We start from the raw sequence: 22899 nt of genomic DNA on the forward strand, positions 1-22899 counted from the left end.
TTTAGGTGAAAATAATAATATATAATTATTTAGTGATGCACCAATCCCGAAACTTGGATCGGATTATCAAGTAAAACTGGCCAAACACTGTAGTTTAGTCTGCGTCAAACCTACTGGAAAATATCAGGCTTTGCTAAAAGGCTGATTATTTTACCATCGATTAGTGTCAATATTGGTAGCCTATTAGAGGTTTCAAAGAAAAATCTTCATATAAAAAAGAAAACATAAGCTGGACTACAAGAGATCAATGTCAAAACAAATGTTCAAATAATGTAGCCTTGTTTACAAGCCTCATGTTAAGTTAGATTGTGTGTCTGTCATATACAGTAGGCCAATAGGCAGGGCCAGACGGAATCTGCAGACGTTTTTTGCCATTTCTGCTGAGAATTTTGGTAAAAATCTGCAGATTTCTGAGAAATTATTTTGGGAGTATCCAGCGGAGTATCATAACTAAAACCTTAATAAATAAAATAAAAATAATATTAAATAAAATAAAAATAAAATAAAAATAATAAATTACTGAATAAAAACTGAATAAATTCAGATTTACACATTTACTCAAGTAAATAAACAGAATTAATGAGGGCTAAAAATCGGCAGAAATCTGCGGAATTCCGTGGAAAATCTGCGGAATTCTGCACGCGCAGATTCCGTGTGGGCCTACCTATAGGTCTGGTATTTGTACTAAAGAAGATCTATGATTGGAGTTGATCACCAGAACTACAGAAACTGTACTATGCTTTAAAAAAATTAAAACGGCACAGTGTCGGGATCGAATCTGCATCCATCGATTCTCAGAATTTTGGTATCGAGATTGGATCAGTTCCAAAAAAAAAAAACGGTATCGGTGCATCCTTATAATTATTATTATTGTATGTAACTGAAAAAAGTTAGTTTTATTAAAATATATTTAACATTAAAATGCAATTACTTTTAAAGAGAAAATATAATATTTTCCCTTAACATTTTCTTTAAGACAGCACAAACAGTTTAACTGCAATTGAATTATTTGATATGCTATGATATCTTTAATTGCCTGCAAAGCTATCTAGTACACAAAGGGAGTTGCAAGACCATGTAACATGCATGGCTGGATAAACAATTTGGCCTTGAGCAATTTACCAATTCCAGTACCCAAATTATATCATTATTGTGTACACATGCATGTAAACCTGTTTAACATGGTAGCAGCAAATATACAATCAAGTGACATTTATCTGAAGCCTTCATTGTAAAGATGTCCCAAACTGATTGTTGCAATGTAAAAAGTCCAGCATACGCAGAAGAAACAGATGAAAAGTTAAGAGCGTGTAATCAGAACAGGGCCAAAGCAAATGAATCTATGAAGCGGGGAACACTGTACAAACACTCCCGCCTGGCTTTCTCTCAACCGCTCCCTCCACTTCTGTTCCTCATTAACTGTGGTCTTAAATGACTCCTCCACTGCAGCCGGGTCTCTTTCCTTCCTCCTTTCTCCCAGACACTTTCCGAAACCCTTTCATATCAACACAGCCTCCAGTTACTGCCAAGCCGTGCTCATTCAAAGCCCATAAACCAACTTAAATAAACAGGTCACTCAGAGGGGGAGAGACAGAAACAGTGTGAAAGAAAGAGACAAGGTGAAGCATAAATGTGGAAGCAACAGCATCAGTTTCCACCCTATTGGTATCTTAGCAAAACACTTCAGTTTCTCAAAAGTTTCTCTGTTACATGCTGCTTTTATGCCTAAAAAAACAGCTAAACATTGTGGTAGGTAGACACAAAATTTCCCAGGGAAATCTCATTCTGCACTTGTGTGTTTCTTTAACTGTCTTGATATATTGATCCACATATTATGGGTTAGGAAGAGGAAGGAGCTTTCCAGAGAGAAGAAAGAGGGGGGAGTGGATGAATCCATCCTGTGTCCTTCCATTAGCCGGCTCATTCCATGGCCTTCATCACACAAATCCATAAAAGCCGCAATGACAGAGGTAACCTCCGTCCATCCGGATGAGGTATGGGATAAAGGAATGGGGAGGGGGGCTATACAAATGGAAAGGTGGCACGATTCATCTTTAATGGGTTACAGCGACTTAAACCTACACGCTCTAACAGAGATCATTATCCTTTATCAACACTGGCTTTAAGACAGAAGTCTCCAAAATGCATTTTTGTGGAAGACGACGACCAAAAAAGTCAGCTAGACACAACAAAACAAACATGGTTCATTCGCAGGACCTCTCTCCAGGCAAAAACAGCTCTTTTAATATCCGACAGCTCCCTGATTGAGCCAAGATGACAGGGCCAGAACTCGTTTGGCCTCTGGACCACCGACTCGTCGCAGCGCATCAGAAAAGCCTCCACTGAGATGCACAAAATATTTACAGAAAGGAAGCCAGGCGTTGAGCTCTTCAGGCAGGTGGTAGGCCAGAAGGTCAGAATTTGCATTGCAGGGGAGCTTGAAGCATGGAATCCACTAAAGAGGTGTCCACGCATGAGCCATCATTAGAGAGAGGTCTGCTGCTCTGGTCTGCTTTTGATTGGGGGCATCACACTGATATAAAGCAATCTTCAGACAAACAGGCAAACAAATGTATTCCAATGTCACACTGTTCACCTCAAATTTATTCCGTCAAGCAATCGGCGCACTACTAGTCTCGCTCTCTCCCTCTCTCGTGCTCGGTTAAGTGAGCTATGAGTTCATTACACCCCTCTCACTGCTCTTTATGAGGTCATAGTCGCAACACTCGCACGCTCACTAATCCGAGACTGTCAGAAACGGTGAGCAGCAGACCAAAGGAGATCGAGAGAGAGCAGGCGAGCGAGAAAAAGGTCAGCTGGTTCCAATTGACACATCACACGTCCCTGATTCACTGCAAAGGTTACTTCCCACCGAAAGGATGAATTATGCTTTTACAGTTTTATTTGAAGGAACGACAAACAATCTCAATTATGCAAAACAGCAGCATGTGTGATCTAGCACAAAGCTGTGGATGCCGACTGGTCCAAACCTTGGATTAATTACATTCCCAAGTAGGCATTGTGACAACAAAGGTATAAATATGTTTAAAAAAAAAATAATAATAATAATAATAATACATTTCCCTAATGACATTCTTTGAATAATGGGGGTTAAAGGGATAGTGGATTTGGACCATGACCCATGATTCGGCAATCATGTGATCAAGAGAGTAATTGTGCTTTTTACAAGTGATTTGCAAAGGTTAAGTTGCAAAATAGAAGTATTTGAAAAACCTCCCTCAGGTCATGTGTATAGAAGCATTTTCAATTATTGTAAGATATGACCACAAAAAATAAATGTACAGTATTATCAGAAAGTAAACACCTATATTGCCTCTTACTGAATAAACTATATTACAGAGTAATATTAAAATCTAAAAGATCAAAAGCAAGCGCATTCCTTCTTAAAGTAGAAAGGGAAATTCACACTTTTTGTTTGTTTTACTGAAGAAACGCGCTTGCATCTAATGTGTACGTGTGAATAAGTACAGTATTCACAAAAGCATCTTCATGTATTGCTCACACTAACCAACACAAAGCAGAAGCACGTGCAGAGACAGATATGACCCCATGCCTTCCCTAATTCAGTTCTCTACAGTGGATATTGAGTTTGAACAGTGAGGTGCATATAGAAATGTGTCATAATATTTATATTCGAGTAAAAATAGCTGGTTAGGTCTTAAATTAACATTAAGCATTTTAAATGAAACATTTAACAAAGATTTTTTTATATATAATGCTAATAAAAAAAGGAAAAGGAAATTAAAAATGAAAGAGGAAGTCAATTATCAAATAACTATTGTGGGTTTTGATACTATTATTATTATTATTAATGTAAAATTAATACTAAATTCATTCGGCAGATTAATTTTGAGTTTATTTAAAGTAAAGGTCTCAGACTTTTCAGCTTGACCCTGTTCTTTCTGATTGAGTCCCCACCCCTAACTCGGTACTGGATACTAGTTCTGGTCAGGATATTGTAGACCTGCATTTTCTGCATGTAAGATTGCACTAGCTTTTTTATTTTTTTTTGCTCAAAGTACTCCCCAGTGTATTTGTTGTTTCATGTTTTTGTTGTCCTTTATTTTGTATATTTTTTTAATTTGTTTTACAATGTATAAATAAAACATTTAAACAACTGGAATTCCATGTAATCAACATTAAGGGCAGAACAAATTAATCAGTAATAAATCAGAATGAGTAGTCGAAAAAAAGAAAAAGTAAAGGTCTCATACAGTAATATATTATTGTGCAAAGTCTTCTTGAAATACAATAAAAAAAACTATATTTGTCTTTGTTTTTTTAGCTGATCCAAAATATGATCTGATCTGTGCCTCAAAACTGAAATGTGATCTGAACACAAGAGCAATCGAGGGCTTTAAAATCTCAGGTAAGACTATTAAGTTGGCATGAAATAGATACTGCAATTTTCTTCCCAACAGAGATACTCACCGGCCACTTTTTTAGGTACACCTTATTAGTACAGAGTTAGACCCAATTTTGCCTTCAGAACTGCCTTAATCCTTCATAGCACAAATTCAACAAGGTAATTGAAATATTCATCTGAGATTTTGGTCCATTTTGACATGATAGCATCACGCAGTTGGCTGCAGATTTGTCGGCTGCACATCCATGATGCAAATTTCCCCGTTCACCACATCCCAAAGTGCTCTATTGGATCGAGACCACTTTGTAACAAGGCGCGTTATCCTGCTGGATGTAGCCATCAGAAGAAAGGTACACTGTGGTCATAAAGGGATGGACATAGTCACCAACAATACTCAGGTAGACTATGGCGTTGACACGATGCTCATTAGGTACTAATGGGCCCAAAGTGTGCCAAGAAAACATCTCCCACACCATTACACCACCACCACCAGCCTGAACTGTTGATACAAGGCGAGATGGATCCATGCTTTCATGCTGTTGACGCCAAATTTTGACCCTACCATCCAAATGTCGCAGCAGAAATACAAACTCATCAGACCAGGCAACGTTTTTCTAATCTTCTATTGTGCAATTTTGGTGAGCCTGTGTGAATTGTAGCCTCAGTTTTCTGTTCTTAGCTGACAGGAGTGGCACCCGATGTGATCCTTTGCTGCTGTTGCCCATCTGCCTCAAGGTTGGACATGTGCATTCAGAGATGCTCTTCTGCACACCTCGGTTGTAACAAGTGGTTATTTGAGTTACTATTGCCTTTTTTATCAGCTTGAACCAGTCTGGCCATTCTCTACTGACCTCTGGCATCAACAGGCATGTGCTAACAGAACTGCCGCTCTCTGGATATTTTCTTTTTTTTTCAGACCATTCTCTGTAAACCCTAGAGATGGTTGTGCATGAAAATCACAGTAAATCAGCAGCTTCTCAAATACTCAAACCAGCCTGTCTGAAACCTACAACCATTGTCTTGAGCATGTCTACATGCCTAAATTAATTGTGTTGCTCCCATGTGATTGGCTGATTAATTGGCCCGTAAATGTAAATCAGAGTAAAAAAGGTATGACTTTATTATGTCCAAAAGAAATTGCCTGACTGACCGTTCCTATGCTTAATAAACTATTTGAACTGTCTATTTTGATTTAATAGCGCAAAGACATGTTTACAAATGACAAACAAGCTCGCTTAAAACCACTATTGCTAATAATGTTTGGAATTGGCCACTGAAATCCACATTTATGTTTACCTTCATAAAAAAAAATAAAAATAAAAAAAGCATCAAATCAGTTCAAATTCAGTTTAAGCATTTACAGAATTTCGGGATGTGCAGAGCTCCCTGAAATTAAGCCCAGCTCATGTTACCGGTAATGAAGAACACTTTTCTCTTCCCGAGTTTTCTATAACAGGAAAAGGCCTTTAACACTATTTCTATTTTAATTATTTATTTTTTGTCAAGATAAAGAGGGGCAGGCAGGATGCCACTGGCCTTTGCTAATTATAAACCTCATCTTTCTGTTGAAAAAGGAAACGGTGGAAAGAGAAAGAGGTCGAGGAGTAACAGTAGCAGAGGATGGAGGGGGGGCAAAAAGAAATGATGAAAATGCATATTTTTAAAAAGTGTTTAATCACCTTGGAATGGGCTGGAGGCCTGCTGGGCCAGTGTCAGGTGATCCTCGCTCAGGTGGTACACGGGCTGGTGCTGGTTGATCTCCACGCTGGTGCACACATTGCTGTCTCCATGCAGGAAGAACGTGAAGGAGCAAGACAGGTGTTCTCTGAAAATGATAAAGACAGGTGTTTAAGTTAAGCAGCAGAACGTGCTTCAAAAAAACAAACATGGATTTCTCTTCTGATTGGATTGAGTGAGTCAGTTAATCAGCGTCACTGAATTCCCGTGAATCATTTGATGGCCATCTGATGCGATCATTACAGGCCTAAGAATGAATCTGACTCACTCGTGACTCTAAAAACAGCATTGTCAATATCTCAAACGCGTGAGAAACATCACACGTCACTGAGATGCAAGCGTTTGCTCTTTGACCTCAAGGATTACACTGTGTTTGACCCTTCTCCCCATGAATATGTATGAGGCTCTTGAATATATGTAAAAGGACAATAACACTTCTTCTACATTAGTCACACTCGGAGCTCTGTAAAGCCTGAGCACTGTGAAAATCAGTTCAAACTACGCCAGCTTTCTAATATGTGCTTAAAATCCTTCGTTCCATGGCGCATTAGAGTTGCTCTGCTGATCTGGAATCATCACAGGCATTAAAGCATCTTAAAGCAAAAGTACTCCATTGGCAAATTTACTAAACCAGAAAAACCTCTTGTATTTCCATGAAACGCCACTACATTATGCTTTAAAAGGAAGCGTTTGTAAAATAAGTGCGAGTGAATTAATAAGGCTTGCTGCAGTAATTGTTGCAATTACTTTTTTGCTCATACTTAAGTTCAAGGGATTGTTCGGCTCGCTAACAATAAGCATTATTAACATCATTTCCTCATACAATGTTTGTGCCACAGTCATGGATGACTTCATGAATCACACAGAGTAAAAGAAAACATGCAATCAATATCTTGGCAACAAGAAATAATAAAAATATGAATTTAAAAATGGGCAATATGACCGAAATCTCATATTAATTAATAATAATATATCATGATTTAGAACCGATCCAAGAAATTCTTCCCTTTAGATGCTTATATATACATTTTAACTACATTTTTCTTAGAAATGTGCTCATTCATATGTGATCATTTCTCACTTTATTTAGAACTTCAGGGCAAATGTTTGAATAAAAAATTTAGAAATATAAAATAAACATTAATAAAACAAAATTTTTTTTAAAACTATTGATTACAGATCCAACATGAAAATTCAAAACATTGCTAAATAAAAAACTAAGTGTAAACATTGCAATTTTCTCACAAAGCTGTTCAAATTCTAGCCATGTTTCAATCTGCATCCCTATAATGGTGTGTAATATTTCATTCATATAAATTATGAAAAAGTACTACCATTAAAAAATAAAGCATTTGACAACATGAAATAAACAGTAAAACACATACATACGTAATAGGTAAAATTATACACTTTTTATTTTATCCAAACGATATACAGTTAAAGTCCGAATCATTTTTACCCAATTTCTGTTTAACTGAGAGAAGGTTTTTTTTTCCAACAAATTTCTAAACATAACAGTTTTAATAACTCATTTCAAATAATTGTTTTTTTTATCTTTGCCATGATGACAGTTAGGTCTGTGCGATTAATCAAAATAGAATCACAATTTGAAATGTTTTGATTAGCTAATCGCAACGGGCCATGATATGAAATATATTTGTATTTAATTTCCCCTGCCAAGAGCAAATGCATGACTACCGTCTGTGTGTGATAGTCTTACTAGCAATTGAGTGAGCACAATTGAGTGATAAGTGTCTTGTTAAAAAGTCAACTGAAAGTATTGCCAGTGACACTCAATCTAGTAGCAAGCAACAGCAAAGTACAGTTTCAGAGTTTCAGCCATGTTAGTTTGCTGAGTGTTCTGTATTTTAAGAATTATTATTATTATTATTTTTATTTGTATAATAGGCTATACAATCTACCTATTTTAGAGTTCAACCTGTTTACAGAAGGGTAGGTTTTATTTTTGTTTACTGTTTGCTCTAGAGAAAAATTTGTGTTTCATTTCTAAACATTTAAAAAAAAAAATTAATGTTTGAGTAAGTTATATCTTTAAGCTACTTTTTAACTAATACTCACTGCATTTTAGCAGTAAGAAGCTATGATACAGGTTATTAAGCTGAAGCTTGACTATAAGATTAAATAGCAAATCAAAAAGGCAATGTCTGTCAAAAAAATAAAAATAAAAAAATAAAACTAAATATCGCATTAGATATTTTCCCCAAATCGCACAGCCCTAATCACAGTACATAATTTTTTACTAGATATTTTATAAGATACTAGTATTCAGCTTATAGGGCTTAATTAGGTTAACTTGGTTAATTAGGGTAAATAGGTAAGTCATTGTATAAGTGTTTTTTTTTTCTGTAGACAACAAATATATAGCTTAAGGGGCTGATGAAATGGACCTTAAAATGCTTTTTTTTATTTTGTTGTAGCCTAAATAAAACAAATAAGACTTTCTCCAGAAAAAAAATATATCATCAGAAATACTGTGAAAATTTCTTTGCTCTGTTAAACATTAATTGGGAAATATTTAAAAAATAACTAAATATACAAATAAATAAATCACAGGAGGGCTAATAATTTTGAATTCAATATACATCATATTGCACAGCCCTGTATGCATTTTAGACTTTTTGTCTGCAACCACTTAGAACATCTTAGCACCTTCCCAAGCACTTATTCAGGATATAAGAGAAAGAGTTTACAGAAGCATCTCAAGTTCAGCGTTAGTGACAGGCTTTATAATGACGGTCATAAACCCGAAGAACGTGTCTCCAGAATCACAGGCAGCGTGCCATCAAATGTGGATACCTGCCAAACATCTGCATTTAAACAATGAGAGACCTAGAAAAGACGGTCAGGCCACTAAACCACACAGAGACAGCGATTTGCAACTACGTCACACGCCACACTGACCTCATGCTCTACTACAGGCTCTTGGTCAAGATATGACAATAGACTGCCTCCTGTAGAGATATCAGTGCAACTACACTCTGTTCCATTATTCCAGCCGCACACAGGTCTTAAAAGTTCAACAACGGCGTGCACAAAAGAAGGCTCTCTGAGAGAGCTCAATACTGCTGCACCATCACATTTGATCACATGATCGGCACACACATCGCGCTCAATAACAGCATGCTCCTGAAGTTCTCTATTCAGCTGCAGACAGAGCGATTAGTGTGTGCATCACTGACCAAGCCCAAAACAAAAACATGACCTGTTCCTATCTCGAGTTCACTCCAGCCCAGTCCAAAGTTAACACTCTCTAAATGAAACTTTCAAAAAACTAATATTTATGTAAGATTCTCCTTGTGGCATGTAAAAAGACCATCAAAAATTGGATTAAAGACCCCATTTGGATTGTACAGTTTAGTTTGAGATTATTGAAGAAATCATGGCAAGCAAAAACTTGCACACGTTGAAGATGAAAAAAAAAAATTCAGAAAAGACTGGGAAAAGTGATTGATGTATAAAGAAACTACAGAAATGCCCAGCCAGGCAAATTGTATTGTATTGTTATAGAAATGGTAACCTCAATCATTTGGCTTTGTTATTATTCATGTTAAATTGTATTAGTTTTTTGTCCTTTGCATAGTTGTTTGCACTAAGATGTGTGTATACAGTTGTATACAGCAGTCAGAATTATTAGCAGAATTATTATTATATGCTGCTCTCTGTGAACACAGAAGGAAAATGACCAGAAAGAGCACGTTCAGGTCTAGAATGCACTGACATGAGATGTCTTCTCCAGCCAATCACAACACTCAGACGCGATTACATCCACGCCATTTATCCAAATATATGTCTTTAAATCCTTCTCAAGACACATTTACCTGCTGCCAGTTAGTCAGATAAAGTTTCTAGTTCCTTACTAGTGTCAACTGTGGAAAAAATGATTGATAAAATGCTTACGATAAAGCGGTGTGAGTTTACCTGCACTCTCCGTTCACCTGCGTGACAGAAATGAAGGAGCACTCCTGTCAGTCAGATTTGAGTGGTCTACAACACAGGTAGACTTTCATTTAAAAAGTATCTCAAGCTGCAGCACCACATACTCTGCACATGTCAACATGTGAAAGTGTTCCTTCATATCATTAGCATTTGTAATGTAGTCAAATGTGTAAATAAAGCGGTTTTTAGCTGCGGTTAGCACTTCTGCCTTCGGTTGGTAGCAATTCTTTTCTATAGCTATTTAGTCTGTCTTGGACAAAAGCAGCTGCATGAATGCTAACGTTTTGATTAAAAGTGAAATTGTCAACCGCGTGACTCCCTTTATGTTAACAAATACAAGAGCATGTCATTTCTATTTAATTGCAGAGAGACCGCCTCTGGAGTCATTCAAAACAAATGTATGAAAGCATTTAGGTTTACCTGTAAAATATAATGATGTCGAAACAAGTTGTGGTGGGTTATTCGGGATATGGTGGGTTTCTTAGGTTATTAAAGGTGTTTTCTGTCACTACTTGTTTAGCCTGCATTAATGCATACAGTGCAAGCTGCACGATTAATCACTAAAAGATTATGATCTCAGCAACCACGCGACAAATTGTAAACAATGGTGATTTGCATACGTTTATTAATCCTAACAGATTCAGTCTTTAGTCTTTTTAGTTTTGAAGTTATAAACAGTCAAATAACACAGAAGTACTAGGATAACAGTTTATAGTTTAGATAAAACAACAGATTTTTATGGTAAAGATTAAAATCACCATCATGTGCATTTAACAAAACTCAAAAATAAAAATTGTAGGCAACAATTACACTCTTTAACCAATAGGTGGTTCAATCAAAGATATGCCACTGAAAAAGTCTTCAAAAACTGCACATCTAGCAATAAAACAAAGTTTTATGAGTGAATAACCGAGTCATTTATTCAAAATAAGACTAAATATTAATTAAAATACATTTTATACTAAATATACACTTTATACATTTAGCGTTGTCAGCAACAGTAGTAGTAACACAGGACTGAAGATTTGTTTATTTTCAATCAGTTGATTATTTTTTCATTTTATTTTTAATAAAATTACAGGCTCTAAGTTCTGTCTGTTAAAAACAAATGTTTCTTGCCATACTGTTTTTGTAATAAATGTAAGGCACATTACATTTGTCTCCTCCCCTTTTATGGCTGATACGAAAAATGGTCCGATCTGTGACTGGAAAACTATAATGTGATCCAAACTGTGAGATTTACGATCAATTACACCACTAACAGGCATCACTGTGTGAAAGGCACTTATAATTTAATCTTTATATTTCTGAGACAGAATATAAGCAGCTGTGATTTCAGAATGATGTCAGAGAGGGGGGGGCATACCCACAATGAATTCCAATTAATGTAGTTAATTCTGATTTGCATAAAAACTTAAGCAGCACAACAGTTTTTTTCCAACATTGCTAGCACCAGATAATAAAAACATTAACATACAATTACAATTTATTGAATTGTAATATTCCACAACATCACTGCTGATAAGTGAATTTAGTCCAATAAACTGAGGAAATTGAATTCAAATGCATAAAAAGTGTGACCAATCAACTTGAACAGTTTTGAAAACAATATAATGGTCTGAGTCAAAAGAGGCCAAAAAAAAAATAAAAAAAACATGACCTACTGTTTGAAAAGCTAGCTAATCATCATAATTGCACATATTCTTAAAAGCAAGGAAGAAAAAATGGAAAGGTAAAAGGTCATAAAAAGGTAACACGATCCTGTTGAGTTTGGAGGGAAAAAATAAGCAGAAAGAAAGAGCACTAACAAATTAAAAACAGCTTGTAGTGGAAAAAAAGCATGAAGATGAAAAAAAAATGAAAGAGGTTACATTCCACAGTTGTAGTATTGGTCTGTTACTTGCTTCCTGCAAGCAGTGACTCTGGTCAGGGCGTAGCAAAGCCCTACTACAAAACCCACAAACACACTTCACATCTCAACGTCTTCACACACAACGCACACACAGATGCAAGCAAACAGGTGGCGTGTCTGTGGCAGAGCTGTCTATAAAACTTTCGTCCAAGCATCTAGCATGCATTACATTTAACAGTCACTCAACATCTTCAAAGGCCCAGTGGCATACAAGTATGTGTTTAAACGGTTAACAATTGTAATAAAAAAACAGAACTATTAAATACTTAAAAGTGAAAAAAATAGAAAGACAAGAATCTAAATACTACAATGTAATATAAATAATTATAAAATAGCACTATTTGTATAATTGTAAAGAAAAAAAACATTGAGAAAATCTTATAAACATTTATCATTCTCACACATTTTTATTTTAGGATCAAGCATCCCCTTAGCACGCATGCTGCATGCGTCTAAACCACATGACAAACTGTCTGTTTTCCATCACCTGACCAATAGCAGCAGCGAGATCAGGTGATCAACTAGACGAACATGTCGTTAAACACCCTCTCCCCAACCCAAACCCTGGAAGATGTCAGCCACTGTACTGAAGTGCATTACTAACAGCAGCGTGTTTACCACAAATAGAGAACTGAGACTCTGTGAAATACCTTCAGATTAAAGCAGTCGACCACAGAGCAACGACAGTTAACACACAAACATAAACGCTCTATTGAATCTATCAAAGATCCTCCAAACAAAGCCTTTACGCACACAGAGAGAGAGCGAGAGGGAGGACACTCTCACACTCATTCATAAAGTGTGGCCTTTAAACGAAGCGCTCAGAGTCAATAACGCAACTTAAAAAGCCTCTAGACTCGACGACTAGAGCTTGCAATCGGCACACTTTAACTGTTTGCCTCGTCATAACAGCTGAACAAACCCGGCGAGACGGTTCTCAAACAAAACGTTTGTTAGTCAACAGTCACTTATGCTAATTAAATGTTTATTGATCTTATGTAACAGGCTTTCACTAAATACAAAGCCAACGTTCCGACTAAAAGCGGACCTGATTGGCTGCACGCCTCAGAGACTCTCAAACTTGACAAAGATTATCACTACTGCTGCACATGGAAGGGTTTTGAGTTACGCTTTAATGTAAAACTTGCTGTAAAAATAACACAACATCTCCCTAGACACTGCTTTTGAATTGTTCAAGGTGAAGTGTTTAATTTCAAGACTATGACAAGCTGGGTTTCTTTTAAAAGAGGAATTGGTAGAGGAGATCATTTTCTGAGCAATTTTGGATGCAAGTTGATCTAGGTCTAGTCTATAATGGGCCATTTCGCCCTGACTTTCTCAATATACCGCCCATAAATTCTCACAAAATTTCAAGTTTAATCAACATGCTTTTTGAAAATACTGGGAGGTGCCAGACCGGAGACCCTGGAACGTCTCCACAGATTGTAAATCTATCCACACTCTGCACACACTCCTTAAAGCCAACATAGGAGCTTTTGATGAGTCAAGGCCAGAGTATAGGGAGCATCGAAGAAAAACAGGAATAGAAATGGAGAAAGAGTTGACATTTCAAGAATGGCCTCTGATGTCTATGAGAAGCGTGTAGCGGCGACGAGTTAGTGTGTGTGAGAGTGGAGAACAGGAATGGGAAGTCAGAGAGTAGGAGTTCTGGAATGTCAGGAATCTCACATTCGTCTGGTGGATACGAGCACAGAAAGCTGCGGAGAGGAGCTGTAGTCAGGGTTCTAGATTTACAGCAATTTTCTGGATCTGCCCTGAACAGTCCAGATTTACTACTTAGTGTATATGTGAAGCGACCCAAGGGAGGAGAAATGGTTATCAGAGGAGTCAATGATAAAATCATTTGCACATCCCTTTGAAGATTCAAAATTAAACAAGAACAAATTGTGAACATTGGAGGACACTGAAGTCACAATGCTCCATTCCCATGCACAATGCAGTGACAGAAAAGGCAAAATTTGGGGAAATAGTGCTGAATGTATTTAACAGGGTTTCTGTGGTTAATACAGTATGTTCCATTCTAAAATATCCAATACATAATATATAGACGATATTCCTAAAACATAAATATCTAGAGAGCAGACAAGATGCAGCATTACCAACACTGACAATACAAATTCCTACTGACTGACTACATTTTACAAACATTATATTGAGGGCATGATTACCTAAACTCCAATCCACTAGAATATGGAATGTAGCATTTAAAGTGTTCTTTACACATGCATTAATGTGTTTTAGGGCTGCACGATATTGGAAAAATCTGACATTGCGATATTTAGTTTTTCTGCAATGTATATTGCGATTTACAGTACCTTGTTATACTTGGAAAAAATATTTGATCACACTTTATTTTAAAGTTCTTAGCAAATCATTTAACTCCTAATTTGCTCTTTAGTAGTTTAGGTATTGGGTAGGATTAGGGAATAAGTTCATACAGAACATGTGCTTTATAAGCATTAATAAGCAACTAGTAAATAGTGAGAATTGGCTCCTAAAGTGTTAGCGAATGTATTCATTTTGATTGACTGGGATGATTCTGTAGGGGAATGAATTATGCATAGCATGTAATAAACAAACTAATAGCATAGATAAATGCAACAAAGCAAATAGTGCATGCACTATGGTTTTGTATATGCGAATGTAAAAATTACACTGCAAAGTCAACTTAAAATTGCATATGTTTGCGATGTAACTATTGCGGATGAACACATAGCGATATCGATGCTAAAATGATATATTATGAAGCCCTAATGTGTTTAACATATTATTCAAACATTTCTAATCCGTAAATTATGAAAAATATCAATTATTATTTAGTGTGAAATTAAAGAGCTAAATCAAGAATAGATGCATTTCAGTGTGGATGGAAAAAATCAGCTTCATTTAAAAAGAAAAAAGCTCAGACCAACGCCTAATATATTTTTTTCTTATTTTAAGCATAAACTTTATCTTTAAATGAAGATAAAGATTTTATCTTTAAATAAAGATTTTATCTTTAAATATCAGATCAAGTAAAAGCACCTTGATTTAAGGTTTCAATATCTGAAAACATGACCTCTTTATCATAATTATTTGAACAATTCTGTCTTCGATTATGAAGGTAAAGTTTTTTTCGTATGTGGCCGTGAAATCCCTTATGGTGTTATTCTTTATATACACGTCACTGAATTGGATTGTTTTTATTGATTGAGAATTTAATTAATGACGTAATGTGATTGACAATTGAAAATGAGCATGGATGGAGGAAATAGTTTCACACACCAAGGCATTGAGCTAAAACGCTTAAAATGCTTGTGGTTACATTTCCCAAAGAATGTGAAATAAAAAACATAACTCAATTACTTAACGAATGCGAATCACAACCTTTTCAGTTATTCAGTTCATAAGATTAACGCAACAAAATCAAACAACGCAGCAGAGCATTGCTTACTTCACTACTTAACTTGCAATCTGAAAACATGACAAAAACTTTCACATAATAATTTTTCTGTGATGCATACAACTAATCTATAATATCATAAATAATCATAGAATTTAAGATTTATGCAACAGTTGAAGACCCCTTTAATGTTTTCCCTTAAATCCTTTTGTGGAGAGGAGAATTAAAACAAAAAAATACATTACAGTGGTCTGTTGTTAATTGCGGAAGTTACGTTCTAAAAATAGCCCAAAATAGGTGAAATCCGCGAAGTAGTCTGCTTTATTTATTAAAATTGCTATAGATGTCTAAAGGCTGTAAAGCCCCTCACTACACTCGTTATACACTTTTTTTTAGACAGGCATTAACATTTTCACACTTTTCTCTATTGTTTAAACAATTCTTCAGCATGTACAAAAGTCCAAATTTTTGTGTGATGGTCAGGAGCATCTCCTGAAAATGCGAGCGCGCGAAAGGTGAACTGCGTTATGGCGAGGGACCACTGTAGTTTAATGTAATAAAAAGCTACTACTTTCTAAATTATGGTTGACCTTTAGATTAAAACAATCCTTCAGGTGTCAGGTCACAAACATTAATGCTCGTAATTCATACACCAGACCTACATATTTTCTTTTTTTTTATTTGCATGCTTCACAATATGTAAGAAAATCTGTCACTACTTGTTCTGTCAAAACATATTAATACACATTCATGCATTCACATCAGAGTCTTAACAGGATTGACTCCACAAATAACATCTCTATTCTACATAGATGCAAACGGTTCTTTGTCTCGGTCATGACCAGTGCCACACAGAATCAAGGAACCTGATGTGGACAAATTCATCCTTTTAGCAGTATAGCTACAGCAAGTTCATTCATAATAGATAGCCACACAAGATCACATGCCGCTTCGTTCTCAGTGGAATCCCATCGCTGAAAAGATGTTGCATCTGCTGGTGTGTGAATGCGTTTGTAATAGTTACGCGCAAACCTCTATAAAAACATCCTAGCATGTAGTTTGTCATAGGTGTGCATCTCAAGGTAGCCCAGGGATGCATTTTTCCAGCATGCAGATGATTTTGTGCCTACGCAAGCAAATGATTTCATTATGTGAGGGTGTATACAGATGTGCAGAAATGCCTTCGGTTCAGCGCAGGTAGATATCATGATAGATATATTCAGCTCTGCGCTCTCAGTCAGTCTCCCCTGCTGCCCTACTAAACAAACCGAAGAATCAGAGAGGCATCTATACAGTATAACTGCGACATTAAACCACAATAATTGTTGAGTAATGTGCAGTGACGTGCAGGGAATGCATCATGTTCTACACTGGCTCACGCATCACCCAGTTCCCCTGTGAGCACTGCCCATAAAAGAACACACTGGATCTGTGGATTAGCCATGGTAACAGATCTGCTGCTCACACCCACCAGGAGAGAAACAGAGAGAGAGAGAGAGAGAGAGAGAGAGAGAGAGAGAGAGAGAGAGAGAGAGAGAGAGAGAGAGTGTGTGCACGATCACAGCTCTGACCTGTATGAAGGATGATGTAAGCAGCTAAAACACATCAGGGTTTGGTTACAGAGCAGCGCCGTGTGACAGCGCAGCCAGCCAATAGGAGAACCGCCTAGTGACTGAGCATAGTTACAACAAACACACACATAAACTACGCTGAGCTATATGTGGCTGGAGTGCGTTATCCATTGAAAATAAATAAGCGAATAAAACAAAACAAGTTGTCTGGCATTCCTCGGAGCCTAGCTTCTGAGCGCCCTTCCCCACAGATCCTCTAATTATAGAGAAACCACCGCCACAAGACACTATGTGCTCATACGCAAGACAACGCAGCGCAGAACAGAACAGGAAGGGTTTGGGTCTATTCACGAGCTGGAATTCTTGAAAAAAAAACCCTGCGGGAAGAGAGAAGGAGAGCGAGGGAGAGGAAGCCAGCGGCGCTGCAGAGGCTGTCTGTGTTTTCCGTGCGGAAGGATCTAGAGGGTGTGCGTCAGGATAAGCAAAGGTGGGGACAACACAGTTCTGAAGTCTAACAGGTTTACTGAGGTAATCCCTCAAAAGAGAACACAAATGTGCATGTGTGTGCTGCGAGTAAGGCTCCACTCCTTAAACACACCTTAGCTAATCTAAACAGCACACAAGAGGTGAAAGACAACATCAAAACAACAATCGCCAAACATTTACACTACGCTTCAGGTGTCTCTACTGTCAACAGAAATCTCTTCTACTTGCCAAAGCTGCACTTATCAAAAAATATATATATACTACAATTTAACCCCCTTTTCTCTATTTACTCCCCTTTTATTCAGGCGAGTGTAATTTATATGTTTTGACAGCTGAATTTCAGCATAATTACAACGCTGAAAACAAATCGCTTAATATTATTCTGAAATGAGCCGCATTTATTTGAAATACATTTGACATATTTTGTCACTAAACATTTGGATGGTAAGTAACTTAATACAGAAGTAGTTTCATAGCTAAAGTCAATTTTTACACTTTATTAAACAAACACAGACAAAAACAATTTCTTTGCCAATGTGAATCATGAATGATACAACCATGAACACCTAAGTTAAATGTCAACAAAACAATATATCGCTAATAATAAAGGATACACTAAAAATTAAACTAACAGGTAGGTCTGTCACAATAATCAATCTATTGACTTATCGCACAATACATGGACATGACCTCAATCATTTTTGATGATCGCCCATACATACAAACAATTCAAGCCACATTTTAGCTGATTGCAAAACCTCTCTATTGTAGGTGTCAGTGTAAGAATGGTTAAAAAAAAAAAAAAACACTAAAGCATTTATTATAAATTACTATAGAATAGGACTGTGCGATTTGGCAAAAATGCAATCTCCTTAATTATTTTCCGTATTGAACGATAACGATATTCATCATGATAAAGTTGTTATGGCCTCCAGGTTTGCAAAGAGTACACCAACAATAACTGAAGCCACAAAACCTAGAGGGTCCATTAAATGGCATAACATATTTTGTCCGATAAGTTTTTGGCGGCAGGAAATTTGGTACATCTCTAATATCAACACACTTTAAGATTCCACTTGTTGCACATTTATGCTGTGTGATTGACTCCTAGATCAGTATAGAGTAAAAGTCCAGAGCTTTTCATTGTTATTGACATTTATAGCGATTCAATATAATATTGTTTATCAGCCCAGCCCTACAATAGAATATTTTCACGTGGGTGTCTGACAACCAGGCCCGGATTGGCTAATCGGGAGGACCGGGAGAATTCCCGGTGGGCCGGTCCGTTTTTTAGCCGCGAGGGCCGGTGTCCCTAGCTCCAGAATCTGTTGCTCTCAGCAATCACACTTTTTAAATTTATTTATTTACTTGACCACAGCCTTTTTATTCATTATTATACCGCTACTCTTCTCTTTTGATCTATTTTAATGATGATAAAACTCAGTTGTGTCATCGATTATAAAACAGTTGTGGTCGAGCGGATAGCACGTTGGGTTAAAGCGCCGCGGACCTGGGTTCGATTCTCGTTATAGTAATTTAGTGTTTTCATTTTTATTGATAAGACATATAATACTGTTAGGATTGTTGAACATTTGAAGTTCTAAAGCAGCTGTTTTCTCAAAAAAAAAAAAAAAAAGACGTGATAGTGTCATTAGAAACTGATTTGGAAATATTTATTTATTTACTTATTTTAATATAGTCAGTCGTGGACTGAGGTGGGCCGGTCTGAGGCTTGAAACTCCAGAGCTGAAAAGGTGTCCCACTCCGGCCCTGCTGACAACTGAAAAATAGATCTGACAGCACAGATCGCAGCCTAAAATAGTCTTAAAATGACAATATTAAAATGTATCACAATATGTTTAAGTGCAATATATCATACAACTAAAACAGATTTGGTAACAGGCCTTCTAACAGATTAAATAATTAGTTTTTTTTTATTAAAATCAATTGTTAAACACTAATTAAGGCATAATGACATGATAATACCCTGCATGAAATTCAGATATTCATGGCCAATCTCATAATGTCAGTTTTCTGTTTATGAATGGAGGCCTGTAAGGAAACAGAAGTGTTTTGAGTTTCGCAGGGACCCACAGTCATATTTGTGACAGGTGATATCCTCCAAGGGACACACGTGTGTTCTGTTATGGTGGCTCTTCAGGGACAAAATTAAACACCACCTCGGCGGAAAAACACACGCTCGATACTTGAACACACAACTCCTCACAGTGGGATTTGCCTCTAAGAGAGATGCAAGCAAGCTTTGGGACTGAGTGTTGCAGGTAGAAACCCTAATCAGCACCCTGCCCATTACTACATTGCATTTTCTGCATCAGATGCTGTCATTAAAAAAATCTATCAAAACCAATCAAGACTAAGATTGTTACTTCATGAAAATGTATACAAATTAAGACTGATTTCATAATGAACAGGTTAATATTCAGATTTTGTAGAAATAGGAATTATTTGTAATGTAAATTGAAGCTGACCAGTGGTTATAATCAATAGATTAAGGTACTAAGGTACTAGGGCTGAACAATATATAGTTTGAGCATTGATATCACAATGTAAGTATCTGCAATAGTCACATCGCAAGATAAGATTATTATTTTTATTAACTATTAATACAATGATGATCATGCTATTCTACATTTTGTTGTTCAATTTTTGTACTGAATACAGTTTGACTTCTCAAAAAAAAAAAAAATTTTTTCTGCTCCACTGTTCTCTTCTGCTTTTTCCCAATCTTTTCTTTTCTGTTCTATAATATTCAGTTTCTGTTCTGTTTTATTCTATTATTTTCTGTTCTATTGTGTTGTTTATTTATTTTATGTTCCATTATATTTTGTTTTATTTTATTTTTCTGTTGTATTCTATTCTGTTCTATACATGTAGTATTGATTTGTGTGATTTCAATAATAAAATAGCAGTTTATTTACTCATGTATTTTGCTGGCAATTTATTTTAGTTTATGCAGATGCGCTACATAAAAAATACAGCAAAGACTTGATCACACCACTCGATCTAAATGAATGAAATCTTTCTAAAAAGAAATACTCAGATCATCTGGTGAAATTAAATTCAAATTTAATTTATATTGCAGCATACAAAATATTGCAATGTCAGATTTTTCCAATATCGTGCAGCCCTATGAGGTACAATTCAAAGACATTTATGATGTCACAAAACATTTACATTTCAAATAATTTTTTATCATTAATCAAAAGTTATTGGTTGCTAAAAATTGAACTGTAAGGTAGGAATAAAGTAAAACAATACAAATAAAGATTCTAAAACTATCTTTTAAAAAGTATTATTATTTCACAATATGGCAGGTTTGTTGCATACTATATCTTGATACCATTACAAGACATTGTTACAAGCTGCACATTAGGTTTCTTTGCTGATAAAATCTAATAGATGGTCTTTAGCGATTTTAACATTTTACAATAAAAGCAAGGGACAAAGAGTTAAAAGTATGTAGTAAATATGCGAGTGCACAATTAATAATTAATGGGCCTGCAAACTGTGATTAACGCATGTTGCGCCACAGTGGTCATTTGCTTTTAAGCGCTGGTGGCAAAAGAAACGGTAAATAAGAAAAATTATGGAATCTGAATCACTAAGACTGCTGAATCTTCAACAAACAGTCTAAAGGAAACTACTAGTATAAAGAGTGAAAGAGGGAAGGAAAGTGCCTGTGTGTGTTAAAGAGGTTGAGCTTAAGTAGGAAACACTGTGCAGTGATTTCCAGACAAACAGTAGTATAAAACACACTGACATGATCAGAGGCTTTTTAACACATCTGAAAGAAATGTGTGCTTTATCCATGTTTAACCAGATGCCTCAGATCTTTCACAATTCAAGTGCTCTTGGATTAAAACACTAATTTCAGTATTAAACAATGGCTCAAATGCATATCTTGCTTTTCGCTTGTAGACATTCAACCTTTCATTCGATGTGCTTTGCGACACAAAAATGCATTGTGAATCTGCTTGAAAGCCGTCTGGCTGTGCTAATAGAGTGTATAAATGACCTTGAGCATGATAAGAGAAGATCGCAAATAAATGACGCTGTGAGGAAAGAACTGTGGCAGAGGGCAGTGAAAAGCCAAGCTGCTCTTTTTTTTCCCCCTCCACCTCTACACACGTCGTCTCAGTTTCTTATCAAAGAGCACAGATGCTGACAGGGAGAAATCCAGTGCTGGAGACAGAGCACTTGCACGCCTGCAAGAAGCTAACGCACACAAACACAAAAGCGTATTGCAGCCCAAGAATAGCATTAAAAGAAATAAATATATATTGCACTGTAACGGAAGCAGTCTTGCAATTACTGATCTCTAGATGCACACCCAGGTCTGTATTCAAATCACAACAGAGATGGTGTGTAAATATGCTTTGACAGCAATGATATTCACGTTTCGGTGTCAGACTGTGAAGGAAGTGTGGTTGATTTGAGGCCACCTGCTTTAGGTCCCATAATCTTACTGCATACAGAAAATAAATAAGCATTTCTCTCATGTAAAAAGACAATAGAAGAGGATGCAAATTGCAAACATAGTGCCTTACTGCACAAAAAAAGTGATTAATATCGCTTTAAAACTCATCAGCTGTAATCAAGTTAGGCTGAATTTCCTACAAACAACAAGAAATTGCTATAAAACCTAAATGTAAGAACATCTGAAATGGAATAGTAATTTTCTTACCTCTTGTTTATAGGCTTCTCATCCTTTTCATAGGGTTTGACGAACCATTTTCCGATGCGAACGAAACTGCGGTTCATCAGACATCTCTCCAACAGATTGTGAATGGCCTTAAAGAGAAGAGTTCGACATTCGTAGGACAGACCGCTCTCCCACACGCCATCATCCTCTGCTGTAGAGTGAAAAAAAAGAGAAAGACCCGGTCACAAACCCGCTGCTGTCTATAAACATCTGATATGACATAATACTAAAAGCCCTACAGTTTTAGTTCCCCTTGCTGTACAAGTCCTTTAAAGGGTTAGTTTACAAAAAAAATAAATCTAATTAATTTGTTTATTCTCCCTCGTTTGGTTTTACCCTTAAAAGTTTCTTTCTTATGTTGACAAGATGATGTCAAGTAGAAAAAAAATGAAGATATTTTGAAAAATGCTGGTTGCTGGAACACTTAATTTCCATAAACATACAACACAAGTCAATTTGTGCCAGCAACCAGAACTTTACAAAAATAAAATAAAAAAACTATTTGTATTCGGAAGAAAGAATCACAAGTTTTGAACAAAGGTGAAGCCATTGGCTTGCTTGGTTTTGGGACTTGCAGCTTGTGGAACTTTAACTCTGAAAACTGGACTGACACAGTTTCAGTTTACTAGAACGTCTATGTTAAGCTGCTTTGACACAATCTACAATGTAAAAGCACTGTAGAAATAAAGATGAATTGAATTAAATAATGACAGTATTTTCTGG

The 22899-nt window shown here is 36.3% G+C and overlaps 1 protein-coding gene across 2 annotated transcripts in view; it reads right to left on the reverse strand.

Moving 5' to 3' along the window:
• med13a (mediator complex subunit 13a) overlaps positions 1 to 22899 on the reverse strand; it is an 86815-nt gene that overhangs the window by 36879 nt on the left and 27037 nt on the right. Inside the window, exons 3-4 of one of the 2 annotated variants that reach the window (XM_073913432.1) lie at positions 22159 to 22402; positions 6067 to 6212 (exon numbers count right to left, since the gene is read on the reverse strand). In XM_073913432.1, the coding sequence (XP_073769533.1) occupies positions 6067 to 6212; positions 22159 to 22235 (223 nt within the window). In that variant the 5' untranslated portion in view covers positions 22236 to 22402. 2 annotated transcript variants of the gene reach the window in all.

This window comes from Danio rerio, chromosome 10, assembly GCF_049306965.1.
Source record: "Danio rerio strain Tuebingen ecotype United States chromosome 10, GRCz12tu, whole genome shotgun sequence".
Taxonomy (NCBI): domain Eukaryota; kingdom Metazoa; phylum Chordata; class Actinopteri; order Cypriniformes; family Danionidae; genus Danio; species Danio rerio.